Below are 14,555 nucleotides of genomic sequence, written 5' to 3'. Positions count from 1 at the left end.
TAGAGTTGAACACCTGAATTAGTGAGACCCGCTTTCCCTCCATCAGTGCTAATCCCACATAGAAATTGGAAGGGGACATCTGCTTAAGATCTGATGCCAGAGATAAGGAACCTGTGGCTTTGTAGTTGGGAATACATTTCCCAGCATCCACTGGCCATAGCAGCTAGGGCTAATTCCATAAGGTCATGGACTAGCCACCCCTGCCTTAGGCAAAGCTAATCCTTGCAGCAAAACTGGCTGGTCCAGAATTTGATAATTTGGTCAATTTCTTTTCTTCCAAATCATAGTGTCTCCCAACTTTAGGAAACATGGTGATGACTCTGAGTCTGGCATGCTTTTAAGTGAAAATAACTTTAGCTGCTCCAACAGAGCTGCAGTGATTTATGCTTTTAAAAGGATGTGGCCCATTTTTATGAACACAAGTATATATTTTTTTGTCAGATGTGACTGCGCATGGAAAAAAAATACTTTTTATCACAATTAATAATATCAGGTGATCACATGAGGAGGGTATATTTTTACGCAGATCAAAGCTAGTCTCAAACTACTGGAGTATTTCCCATGGAGATAGATTAATTTTCCACATTAATTTTCCTGATAAGAGTACATCCTAGGAGGGGCTGGGAAACAACAGAACAGGCAGGACAAGAAAGAGATAAAAATAAATGAGAGTTTAGTGGGTTTTTTGACCACCAACTGAAAGGAATGCATTCTAATGTTCTTTTACATAAAAGAAAACCAGAAGGCTGCAATATAATGAAAATAAAACAGAAAGAACAGAAAGCACCTTGCAAAATTTTAATATAAAAATGATAGCCAAACTCTGAATTAAAAATCAAATAGCATTCACCAGTGAATTTATAGAGCTGATAAAGGCATGAAAACAGGGCACCTTTTGAACTATTCTTGCATTCTAAGAATACACTCCCCCCCCCACACATCCCACATAAAACCCATTAAGGCATCTTAAATGATGTGCCTTCAGCTTATTGCAAACGCCGTTATAATTAAAATTAACTATAGACTCCAAAGAGCTGCTCAAGGACTTGCATGCTCCTGGTGGAATGGATAGAGCACAGTGGATTTTTAAGCTGCCATCCCACACGTCCCAGAAGAGCAGACTTGTTCTGCCCCCAACAACAACAAAACTGCTTTCAAAACTTCCCTGAGCTATGAGTAACAAAATAGGGCTCATATACAATACTTTATAACAAGCATCCCCAAACTCAGCCCTCCAGATGTTTTGGGACTACAACTCCCATCATCCCTGGTCCCATTAGCTAGGGATGATGGGAGTTGTAGTCCCAAAGCAGCTGGAGGGCCGAGTTTGCCTATGCCTGCTTTATAATCATCTATGATTTTATCATTAAAGATTCCATAGCACCTTCCTCTTTTCCTTTTCCTTTAGTACTTTTAGGACCAACACCTGAACTATGCTATTGCCCTGATACAGAGGATCCAATATGCACACAAGGAACATGCCCTGATCAAAATTAAAAAGGAAGCCCTAGCAAATGGGGGTTATAAGTGACATATTCGCTCCCACAAGAAATATGTGAAGTCCTTTATCCCCAGTCCAAAGCTAGTAAAGCCGTATTCAGGTCTTCGTATCCTGTGTAAACAGGTGAGGCAGACTGCAGGGATGAGTGCCCTAGCTCTGATCCTGTTCTCATAGCTCCCTGTGTGTTGGAGAGGGAGAAACAGATGGAACAGGGACTCTCCTGTACTTTTGGGAGCTTTTTACACATTTCAGAAAGCTAGAAAGTCAAGGCTGTGGCACATGGAACTAACAGGAAGCTCCCTGTTTCATACGTTCACTCTCCAAATGGTAACAGTGACTGGGTAGGGTGGGTTCATCGTTGCAGCCCTCCGTCACATGTTTACGCTTAATCTGAATGCCTGAAGAGGGCTTTCGTCATGCTCAAACGCCCATTAAAATGAACGAGAGTCAAGCAAGAGACAACCAGCTTCTTCCACTGGTAAGATCATTAACTTTCTCTTGACTGTGAACTTGGTCTTGGATCTGGGACAGGCTTATGTGCACCTCATGCCAGCTTTAAATCAGAGCATCTATATTTTCCAGGGGGTGCTTGCACTTCAAACAATAAATATTCAATTGATAAGTGGTCTTTTAAAACCCAGCTAGGCTGCCATGCTATGCACCTATTTAACTCACTTCTGAGTAGACATGCATAGGATTGTGCTGCTATTGTTTGGTCCCACACTTTTCATTTAGATGCCTCACAGATTCACAGAATAGGCTATCCGTACTGCCAAGTATAGCTATTTGGGACTCTGAACTGGAAGATGCTAAACACACCAGTCCAACTCAGCACTATTATGTAAAGTAATACATTTTACAGGCAAAAATATAATGCTTCTTTCTTTAGGAAACCCTCCCCCCAATACCCTTCCACTTTTAAGGCAATAGAACTATTAATCTACTTAAGGTTCTGGCTTGTATGCTTTTGCAGGCTCTGATTATACTGTATTACATGGCACACTACAGATTTTAACCTTTGTTCTACAATTAATCTCACTGACAGCAATAGGGTTTTTAAGTAATATCAATGCTTGTAAGGTGGGGGGAAATCTATAATTCATACAAAACATTTTTTTGGCAAATGCATGTAATGTAGCTCAAAATGGCAGACATGCCTGGTGTTCTCATCAAGAGGTAAGGTCCATTTTGTCAGCTTCTCATTTTAGAATCTACTTGCCAGCTAATTCTTTTCCATCAAGTTGCAACTCAAAGCAAGCTATGAAGTACATGCAAGATGGCTGTTGTTTTAAGAACTGGCTGCTGAATACCAACCAGGGGAGATGTGAGATTTGATTCGCTGCCCCCTCCAAGTAGAAAGAGAATACCAGGCCACATCTACCACAATAAGCACATTTCAGCACAGATAGCACAATTAGCACATATTCTGTTGGAGTGGTGTCTTTGCAGCTCAACACTGCTGACTTTAGCATTTAACTGTGTTCAAGAACAGCAGGTTACACCTGCCATTAACGCTCAGCTCAGAATGCAGTAAACATCTGAAACTCTGACAATGCTCACTGTACAATCAGATTCAACACACCCACCTGTCACTTTCAGAATGGAAGTAATGTCTCAAATGTGGCATCAGATGCTGTTAGGGTCAATGGTACCCAGGATCCACCACAGATATGTTTGCAAAAAGAAAAGAGAAAAAGGAAGGACACCCCCCATCATTACCATTTTACCATCACCATATACCCCGTTTTTGTAGCCACTGTCTTATTTCATCTTTTCAGTGTCAAACAAAATATTAATGGTGCATATTGGTGTGCATCACAGTGATCCACTACGGAAGCTGTTGTGTGCTGGACATCAATAATTTCATTCACCCAGACAATGTGCTTGCTGAATCCTCAAGGAACTTGTTCTAAGGCTCCGACTCCTGTTTTTTTATAAAAAAAACAAAACAAAAAACCAACAATTATATAGTTATTTTTTTCAAACACTTATTTTACCTTATAAAAATTACTCAAAAGTGACGAATCACACACAACATTAAAATAATAAAGCATCAAAATACACATTTTTTAAAAAAAACAATTGCAGCAATGACATGACAAATAGGCATTTTAAACAAAAACTTTACCAGCAGGAGTTGAAAACAGAAAATGAGAAACACCTGCTCTGCTCATGCAGACTCCCTGTGCATTTTAGAACCCTTCAAAAGCACATGGGAAGCCTACATGAGAAGAACAGGCTTGTGCTTTGGCCCTCCAAATGTCGCTGAACTACAACTCCCATCAGCCCCAGCATGCATGGCCAAGGAACAGGATGAAGGGGATTGTAGTACATGGCCATAGCTCCCCAGCAGTGGTGTAGAGGGTCACCCACCATTTAATGGAGAATGACTGGGAATGGGATAAAAGGAGCAGGGCAATTGCAGACATCCTCTCTGCTTCCTCTTCCATGTGATTAACAGTGGGTGGAGGAGGAAATGCATGAATAGGGATTACATATCATAGTTTGTGTAGCTGAGCCTCAATTGCCCCTATGCCAATCCCAATTTTTTATCACTAATGGTCAATAGGGCCAAACAAGTTAAGAGAGCCCAGAAAGGTGCCTCATAGGAATAGGCTCTAAGCTTTATCTGCTCACTAAGAGGACGCCAAAGGAACCAGCTATGACTCCAGGTCACACACAAAGCAAACTGTGACCTGGTTTGGCAATATTCCCAGGAAATCCAGTAAGTTTGCAACACAGTAGGAGATACACGTGTTTCAATGAGGACCAATTTCTTTGATATTTTATTAGTATCAAACCCTAAACTTGAAAAGAAATTTAAAAATAGCTGAATTAAAAAATCAATTGCGCTACTTGGATTTAACTGAGTACATTGTGACTTTAAGTGTTTATAAATTATGAAAAAATAACCAATTGTGCTTATTTTAGGTTCAAGCTAAGATGTTGCCAAAAACATCCCATACCCCTTTATTCATTTTTCAAATCAAATAACACGCCGTCTATTCCAGAAAGAAAATATACATTGAAAACTACAAGTTGAATCTCATTAAGCCTCATATCATGAAATATTCACCTTTGATGCCAAATTAGGTTTCAACCCAAGAAACGTAAAGACGGTGTTGCTTTCCTTGGCTTCAAAAAATGAGTCATAATCCTAGAGAGAAGGGAGGAGGGGAAAGGTAAGTTATTTTTAGAGCTTCATCCCACTGATATTGTATCAGAGATGGAGTATAATCATGCTTACTACATGATTCGGATGGTCCGCCCCCGCCACTTAATGGATCCAAATGGTTTCCGGAGAGTGGTAGGGGATGCTTTATCCCATGTTGATGGCCTTTCAGCCGATTCCCTGGTGGCCCGCTGCAATGTGGAGTTAACCAGGGCTATTGACTGTTTGGCTCCGAAGTGCCCTCTACGATTGCATGGAGCCCGGAGAGCCCCGTGGTTTTCCACGGATCTGAGGGCAATGAAACAATCGTTGAGACGGCTAGACCGCCGGTGGCGGATAACTCATTCCGAATCTGACCGGACACAGGTTAGAGCTCAACGTCGAGCCTATTGCATCTGCAGAAAACAGCAGCAGGAGACTTTTTCAGGTGGTTCACAATTTAGCGGAACCACCTGCGACACTGGGGCCCAGTACGGGCCACATGATCTCCTGCAATGATTTTGCAAAGTTTTTTGCAGATAAAATCACTCAGATTCGGGAAGAAGTAGACTCCACCGTGGGAGCAGGGCCAGGGCGGGAGAGTGCTAGAGTCCTGTCTAGTCAAGTTGTGTGGGATCAATTCCAATCTGTTACCTCCGAGGATGTGGACAGGCTGCTTGGACGAGTGAAGCCAACCACCTGTCTCCTGGATCCTTGCCCATCCTGGCTTATAAAAGCTAGCCGGGAAGGACTGGGCGATGGGCTTCGTGGGGTGGTGAATGCTTCCTTCCATGAGGGAGCCTTCCCAAACCCGCTGAAAGAGGCGGTTATTAAACCGCTTCTTAAAAAACCATCTTTAGATGCGGCCACGATGGCCAATTATCGCCCAGTCTCAAATCTCCCATTCTTGGGCAAGGTGATTGAGCGAGTGGTTGCTGAACAACTCCAGGCACGCCTGGAAGAAGCGGACCATTTGGATCCCTTCCAGTCGGGATTCAGGCCTCATCATGGGACTGAAACTGCCTTGGTCGCACTGGTTGATGATCTCCGGCGGGCTAGGGACAAAGGTGAGAGATGTTTCCTAGTTCTGCTGGATCTCTCAGCGGCGTTTGATACCATCAACCATAACATCCTTCTGGACCGTCTTGAGGGGCTGGGAACTGGGGGCACTGTCATACAGTGGTTCCGCTCCTTCCTCCTGGGCCGTGTTCAGAAAGTGGTGGGGGGGGATGAGTGTTCAGACCCCTGGGCTCTCACTTGTGGGGTGCCTCAGGGTTCTGTCCTCTCCCCCATGCTTTTCAACATTTACATGCAGCCACTGGGAGAGATCATCAGGAGGTTTGGGCTGGGTGTTCATCAGTATGCAGATGATACCCAGCTCTACCTCTCTTTTAAATCAGAACCAGTGAAGGCGGTGAAGGTCCTGTGTGAGTGTCTGGAAGCGGTTGATGGATGGATGGCGGCTAACAGATTGAGGTTGAATCCTGACAAGACAGAAGTACTGTTTTGGGGGGACAGGAGGCGGGCAGGTGTGGAGGATTCCCTGGTCCTGAATGGGATAACTGTGCCCCTGAAGGACCAGGTGCGCAGCCTGGGAGTCATTTTGGACTCACAGCTGTCCATGGAGGCACAGGTCAAATCTGTATCCAGGGCAGCTGTTTACCAGCTCCATCTGGTACGTAGGCTGAGACCCTATCTGCCTGCAGACTGTCTAGCCAGAGTGGTACATGCTCTGGTTATCTCCCGCTTGGACTACTGCAATGTGCTCTACGTGGGGCTACCTTTGAAGGTGACCCGGAAACTACAACTAATCCAGAATGCGGCAGCTAGACTGGTGACTGGGAGCGGCCGCCGAGACCATATAACACCGGTCTTGAAAGACCTACATTGGCTCCCAGTACGTTTCCAAGCACAATTCAAAGTGTTGGTGCTGACCTTTAAAGCCCTAAATGGCCTCGGTCCAGTATATCTGAAGGAGCGTCTCCTCCCCCATCTGCCCGGACACTGAGGTCCAGCTCCGAGGGCCTTCTGGCGGTTCCCTCACTGCGAGAGGCCAAGTTACGGGGAACCAGGCAGAAGGCCTTCTCGGTAGTGGCGCCCGCCCTGTGGAACGCCCTCCCATCAGATGTCAAAGCGATAAGCATCTACCTGACATTCAGAAGACATCTGAAGGCAGCCCTGTTCAGGGAAGTTTTTAATATGTGACATTTTAGTGTATCTTTCATCTTTGTTGGAAGCCGCCCAGAGTGGCTGGGGAAACCCAGCCAGATGGGCGGGGTACAAATAAATTATTATTATTATTATTATTATTATTATTATTATTATTATTATTACTGATATATAAAGGAGTAACTTTATTATAGTAATGGAAGGATAATTCCAGTTTACCCATCATTTGAGAATGTGTGTTCTCGCTCCTGCTTTGTAATTGATATGGAAAAAGGAGAGAGAGGGAGGGAGGCAGAGAGAATAAATTTAGTTAAACCCAGGCCACATTCCACCTGATGATCGGCACCATCAAAGCAATTCAAAGGAGCATAAAGAGTTGTTTATCAGATGAACTTAATAAGATCATTGGTTCATCGAGCATACTGCCCTGAGTGGAAGCGGAGATAATGATTAATAATTCACAGTAATATAACTACATATGTTCATTGTAAGAAGCAAACAGCTCTGGCATTTCACCAAAAAGCATCGCAGTACACAGCTTACACACAGTTCAGGCCTACTTCCCAGAAACAGGTTCTGCAGCTTTCTCAGCTATTGGCTTAGCTTCAAGTTTCACGTGAAAAAAGGAGTAGAGGCTGCAATTTCTGGTTAAATTGCCTGAAGGTTAAATAGTTTTTTAAAAAATAAGAAGAAAGCAAAACAACCTGACAGTTCAGTCCTATGCACGCCTACTCAGAAGTAGGCCCCACTGAGTTAAATGGGGATTACTCCCAGGCAGGCAAGTTTGTACAAGATTGCAACATAACTTGAGGTGGCACCAAAATGTATAGCTAAGAGCCACCTGTTCCTAAGGCAGGTTTCTAAACAAAAGTTCAATAAATCAATAGCAGGTTTACCTCATATCTTCCCCCCCCCCCAAAAAAATGGGCAAGGGATAGCTGATTAATTTTTTTTTCTTACAGAAATATCAATAAATTTATTCAGAGCCAGCTAGCAAACCCCTTGACTTCTTAAAGAATTAATATCACTGTCTCAATGACAATAAAGGCCAGATTCCTGGCTTTAGGGAGCAATTAGATTCTGTGGGATTACAAATGAAAGCTCTCTCTGCACTGCTTTCGGGAGTTGATATTTTGACAAACCTCTGTGTGTGTTTAAACGGCACCCTTCAGTTTTGTTTGCAACCTATTGCTTTAGCATTCTGCTAAGAGCCTTATGGTCTGAATAGGGGCTTTGTTGTTAAAAGCTTAAAGAAACAAAAGACACGTCATTCACTACTGATCATGTGCAAACTACTTGGGCTAAAAATTCCATCCTGCAGCAACTCATCAATCCTCCTTTTTCAGGAAACCCTATTTGTACCTAAGACCAGCTCACGACATGTCTAAAATTGGGCAGTAAGAGGACTGAGCATACAACTCTGGAGAAGCTGTTCCAAAATCTGGGACACTTTAATGGTGGTGCAACCTGCATTTACTTAAGAAACCCCTGTTCAGACCTTGCTTCGGCCACAACCTTGCTTTAGGATGGAGCTACTGGTATATGTTTCAAACTTGGTTTTTTTTTGTTTTTGTTTTTTGCTGAAATAACATGAATGTGGGGTGGTGGAGAAAAGAGGTACATGCTAGAGAAAAATCTGAAAATTCTGCACCCAACTCTTCTCACCTACAAATGTCCCAGAGGTCATTTCCCACCTTGCTTCTACTTTTGGAATGCAGCTGTATACATGCACACAGTGTTTAAAAATGACCTGGCAAGAACCATCTGGTAGGAAAAGGGTTAATTCCGTCCCACAAATTTTCTCTACTCTTGCACCATATTGCAAGGGAGCCTTCTGCATATGAAGCCTGCCCTTAGATTAACCTACTTTCAGCCTCTTCTCTGCAATAAAGGAATAACATTGATCTGCTTTACAAGATTGTTGTAAGAATTAAGGGCATAATGTATCCAAAGCTCTTATAAATGCAAAGTAGCATGTTTAGGATTACCAATCAACCCTCTCAACAGATCTCAGTCAACACTTTTGTGCATGCCTTGTTAGAATCCACACTTTTTCTATTTGGATTTTACATAAAGAAGTAAAAATATCACATTTGTAGATATACGGTATATTAAAGCAAGAGAAAGTATTAAACTTCTCCGCAACCCTTCCCCTCTGCAGGGAGGTGGGACCGATTCGGATGGTCCGCCCCCGCCACTTAATGGATCCAATTGGCTTCCAGAGAGTGGTAGGGGATGCTTTATCCCAAGTTGATGGCCTTTCAGCTGATTCCCTGGTGGCACGCTGGAATGCGGAGTTAACCAGGGCTATTGACTGTCTGGCTCCGAAGCGCCCTCTCCGATTGCATGGAGCCCGGACAGCCCCGTGGTTTTCCCCGGAGCTGAGGGTGATGAAACAATCGTTGAGACGGCTAGAGCGCCGGTGGCGGAAAACTCATTCTGAATCAGACCGGACACGGGTTAGAGCTCAGCGTCGAGCCTACCAAGTGGCAATGGCGACGGCGAAGAGGGCCTTCTTCACCGCCTCCATTGCATCTGCAGAAAGCAGCAGCAGGAGACTTTTTCAGGTGGTTCGCAATCTATCGGAACCACCTGTACCACCGGGGCCTGGTAGGGACCCCAAGATCTCCTGCAATGCTTTTGCAAAGTTTTTTGCAGATAAAATCGCTCAGATTCAGAAGGAGGTAGACTCCACCGTGGGAGCAGGGCCAGGGCGGGAGAGTGCTAGAGTTCTGTCTGGTCCTGTTACATGGGATCAATTCCAATCTGTTACCTCCGAGGATGTGGACAGGCTGCTTGGACAAGTGAAACCGAACACCTGTCTCCTTGATCCTTGCCCATCCTGGCTGATAAAAGCGAGCCGGGAAGGGCTGGGCGATGGGCTCTGCGGGGTGGTGAATGCTTCACTCTGTGAGGGAGCCTTCCCAGACCCGCTGAAAGAGGCGGTCATTAAACCGCTTCTTAAAAAAAATCTTTAGACCCGGCCAATTTGGCCAACTATCGCCCAGTCTCAAATCTGCCATTCTTGGGCAAGGTGATTGAGCGGGTGGTTGCTGAACAACTCCAAGCACGCCTGGAGGAAACGGACCATTTGGATCCCTTCCAATCGGGATTCAGGCCTCACCATGGGACTGAAACTGCCTTGGTTGCGCTGGTTGATGATCTCCGGCGGGCTAGGGACAAAGGTGAGAGCTGTTTCCTAGTTCTGCTGGATCTCTCAGCGGCCTTTGACACCATCGACCATAACATCCTTCTGGACCGTCTTGAGGGGCTGGGAGCTGGGGGCACTGTCATACAGTGGTTCCGCTCCTTCCTCCTGGGCCGTGTCCAGAAAGTGGTGGTGGGGGATGAGTGTTCAGACCCCTGGGCTCTCACTTGTGGGGTGCCTCAGGGTTCTGTCCTCTCCCCCATGCTTTTTAATATCTATATGAAGCCGCTGGGAGAGATCATCAGGGGGTTTGGACTGGGTGTTCATCAGTATGCAGATGACACCCAGCTCTACCTCTCCTTTAAATCAGAACCAGTGAAGGCGGTGAAGGTCCTGTGTGAGTGCCTGGAGGCGGTTGGAGGATGGATGGCGGCTAACAGATTGAGGTTGAATCCTGACAAGACAGAAGTACTGTTTTTGGGGGACAGGGAGCGGGTTGGTGTGGGGGATTCCCTGGTCTTGAATGGGGTAACTGTGCCCCTGAAGGACCAGGTGCGCAGCCTGGGAGTCATTTTGGACTCACAGCTGTCCATGGAGGCGCAGGTTAACTCTGTGTCCAGGGCAGCTGTCTACCAGCTCCACCTGGTACGCAGGCTAAGACCCTACCTGCCCGCGAACTGTCTCGCCAGAGTGGTGCATGCTCTAGTTATCTCACGCTTGGACTACTGCAACGCGCTCTACGTGGGGCTACCTTTGAAGGTGACCCGGAAACTGCAATTAATCCAGAATGCGGCAGCTAGACTGGTGACTGGGAGTGGCCGCCGGGACCACATAACACCGGTTCTGGGAGATCTGCATTGGCTCCCAGTACGTTTCCGAGCACGATTCAAAGTGTTGGTGCTGACCTTTAAAGCCCTAAACGGCCTCGGTCCTGTATACCTGAAGGAGCGTCTCCACCCCCATCGTTCAGCCCGGACACTGAGATCCAGCGCCGAGGGCCTTCTGGCGGTTCCCTCATTGCGAGAAGTGAGGCTACAGGGAACCAGACAGAGGGCCTTCTCGGTAGTGGCGCCCGCCCTGTGGAACGCCCTCCCATCAGATGTCAAAGAGATAAATAATTACCTGTCATTCAGAAGACATCTTAAGGCAGCCCTGTTCAGGGAAGTTTTTAATATGTAACGCTGTACTGTTTTTAACACTGATTGGGAGCCGCCCAGAGTGGCTGGGGAAACTCAGCCAGATGGGCGGGGTATAAATAATAAATTATTATTATTATTATTATAAACCGTTTGGAAAAATGGAAGCCAGTTAAGTTCATTATGTCTGCCAAATTCGAATAGTTTTTCCAGGTACTTTTTCCTAGCACTGACTTAAGCATTTTGCACATGGAACTGGTAATGTATTTGCACACATTTCTATCCCACCTTTCTTCCATCATGGAACTCAAGGTGCTGTGCAAGAGGTTTCTAAGTCTCCCATTCAGGCACTGACCAGACCCAGCCCTGCTTAGCTTCTGCAAAGTGGCTGTATCATGTGCTCTCAGACCATGGAAAGGGCATGCAAGTTATTTTGCTAATTACATTAAAAGCATGCAAATTAGTTTGAGAATGTGTTTAGCTTCTCCCCGGGAGCTCAAGATGTATTCACTGCAGTAGCGTTATACAATTTGCCAAGGAAATGCAACCTGCACACATAATGACCAAACAGCTGTGCCACTCTACTTGCAAGACACAGCATATGAACAGGGGGGTATATGGTAGGAAACTCTGGCTAAGTTTGATGAGCTTTGGCTCAGGCAGGCATCTGAATTCCAAAAGGCAACAGAGGCAAAATTCACTGGAGTCCAGCCAACAAGAAGCAATTTGTGTTCCACACATCTAAAAGGAAAGCAAGATATTCTGCTGTAAACTTCCCTGAAGAAAAAGGCCTCACATGGTTAAATAATATATTCATATTCTTTGGGGATTGTACTGTCAATTTATAGGATCTACAGTAATCAAGCACATTCACTTAACTGCTGAAAATCTTCAGGCAAGTGACTAGTTAACAGGATCAACAGCAGAACGCTGCAGTGGAACCTTAGAACTCATGGTAGGTCAACCACCTCCATGAACTTGCTCCAGGCAACACCCTGCAAGTGTTTCTTCCTTGGCTGGAATGTGTCCTTCGACTGTGATAATTTACCTCACTTATTTGGCTGGAGGATGGAGATATGCATGTTTGTGTAGAAACCTCTGACTTGTTCATGGCATTGCCACATCCACTGCTCTGGCCACCACTAGCATGCTCCTGGAAGGTGGCCCATGAAGGCATATGGCTCATGGACTGAAAAATATTTTTGATGCTGCTGTTGGAAGATTCCAACCACTTCATTCCATCAGCACTGTTGTCAGGGGCTGGGTGGGGGGTTGCAGCGGGGGTAACATATCCTCAACAGGGCCCCTCCTTCAAGTGAATGTTAAGTGAACTTCTAATACCTCCAATAAGATATTCCTACACAAAAGCTGGTCTTAACAAGTATCCAACATGCACACACCACCACTATCTCTTACATGAAAGGAAACCATTTTGTAAGGAAGGTTGTGCTGATTTCTCTTTATTCTATCCAAGCAAGCATCACATTATACACAAAATGATGTGATGGAGGGATCCCCAACAGGCAAGGGTGCTTGTTTGCTTTTTAATTAATGACGCCCCGATGGTTTTGATTCTAAAAACTGACACTAACGGCCTTGGGAAGAAACTCGAGTGTTTTGTAAGCATTCTTTTTGAGTATTCACAAAAACTCTCAAAGGTTTTTGAAAGTATTTGCTGGGAATATGCAATATCCTGATTTGTTTTTGATGTAAATAGGCGGAGGGATGAGCACAAGACTCTTTATTCCAGTGTCAAGGGTTTGCCCCCTTTTGGGCAAAAGATTCCTGCATTGCAGGGGGGTGTTCCTTTCTGACTCTATGATTCTATGAAGAGCTTCATGTCCTAAGAACTGTCTTCATTCTGTTCTCCACCCTACCTGCCTACAACTCTGATAAGTAGGAAGGTAGGGTTCGGCAAGTAAGACCACTGTCTTTGATGTGAAATCTGCAGAAGGACCCAAATTCTACAAGCCCCAGCACACAGAGATCCCACCAAAGCATAACGAATGGGCCAAACACCTTTAGGCAGAACCATGCAGGCGTTGTCCAGGTTTGTTTTGAGCTACGAACAAAGTTTGTCTGAAGTTAATATGTGGAAGCCAAGATCCCAAAATATCAGGATGGAAAAGTTGTACTTAGATCCTGTTATCACTGCACAGCATCAAAACAAGAAGGCTTCCTTTTAATTAAAATGATTTCACAAAGGGGAGATTCCATCAAATCCCAGGATTTAGCTGAGGAAGCATTTAGCTGTGGTGATATGGCAAAGTGGATGAGAGACTGAGCTACAAAAATCAGAAACTCTATGGCTTTCAATCTTACTTCTGCCATGAACTCATTGGTTTGCCTTAAGCAAACTGCTTTCAGCCTCAGTTCCCTTGTCCATCTTCCCTGTCCCCGCTTTGCAATTTGAGAGTTGGACCTACTGACTTACCTACCATAAGTGGTGGGGGAACCTGTGGTCCTCCAGGTGTTACTGGACTCCAGCTCCCATCAGCTGCACCCAGCATGGCCAAGGATGATGGGAGTTGTATTGCAGCCCAGCAGTATCTGGCAGGCCATAGGTCCATATGCAAGAACTACCACAGGAACATCCATGAATGAGCATTCGGGTATAACAGCATCCCTACTGAAGCAACAGTTCCTTCCTTGGCAGTTTCAAGAGCAGAATTCTGGTCCTCACCTAATAGAGAAACCCAGCTTATTGTGCTGAGTGTTTTCATTTTCACATCACATTTACACACATTTGCGGGTGACTTGAGAGTACACCTGCTGTCTTTAAAATGTCACCCAGGAAGCATCCCTGATAAATGAAGTATAGTTTTGCATCTCCTTGCATGAACTAAATTACCATGGCTGTCTGCCAGAAGAGACAGATCATTAAGCCACTTTGAAAGGATTTATCAATCATGCCTTGCAGATTTTGTGTGTATGTGTGTGTGTGTGTGTGCAGGAACTGCATAAATACATAGAACAGTGACAAGCTTTAAAAGGTAAAACTATCACCTTTGAGCTCAGTGTTCAAAGCATGCATCAGAGCATGATTTTATGTCTCTCTCTTTTAATCACGCACACACTGTAATTATGTAATTTGTTTTTAACGTTGTATTTTAAATTGTTGTGACCCTTCCTGGCGCCCTAGGATGAAAAGCAGGTGATAAATCAAAATTGATACTGATGATGATGCATAGGGAGAAATGAAGAGGCAAAATGATGAACACAGGGTGTTCTTTTTTACTCTTATATCTGCAGAAAAATCTTCAGCAAAAACCCATCTTCAGGGTCCTTGCTCAACCATGAGAAAATATGCAAAGAGGTTTGCTTCACCCTTCTCCACAACATCTGAAAACATACAGAAAGGCAAAGAAAGCTCCCATAATTGCAGAAATGGATAACATGTTGTCAAGCACAGACTGCACTGAATATGAAACAAGAAAGGGCAGAGCTTGG

The 14,555-nt window shown here is 44.8% G+C and overlaps 1 protein-coding gene across 3 annotated transcripts in view; it reads right to left on the bottom strand.

Annotated features, from left to right (window-relative positions):
* Positions 1-656: 656 nt before the first annotated feature.
* The window catches only part of SH3BGRL2 (SH3 domain binding glutamate rich protein like 2), a 30,878-nt gene continuing 16,979 nt past the window's right edge, over positions 657-14,555 (bottom strand). For 2 of the 3 annotated variants that reach the window (XM_053381344.1, XM_053381342.1), the window contains exons 3-4: positions 4,578-4,658; positions 657-3,428 (exon numbers count right to left, since the gene is read on the bottom strand). In XM_053381344.1, the coding sequence (XP_053237319.1) occupies positions 3,411-3,428; positions 4,578-4,658 (99 nt within the window). In that variant the 3' untranslated portion in view covers positions 657-3,410. The remainder of the gene's footprint in view (positions 3,429-4,577; positions 4,659-14,555) is intronic. The other variant, XM_053381343.1, reaches the window with a different exon arrangement.

This window comes from Podarcis raffonei, chromosome 3 (genome assembly GCF_027172205.1).
Source record: "Podarcis raffonei isolate rPodRaf1 chromosome 3, rPodRaf1.pri, whole genome shotgun sequence".
Classification (NCBI taxonomy): domain Eukaryota; kingdom Metazoa; phylum Chordata; class Lepidosauria; order Squamata; family Lacertidae; genus Podarcis; species Podarcis raffonei.
This window is presented reverse-complemented; position numbering and strand designations above follow the sequence as displayed.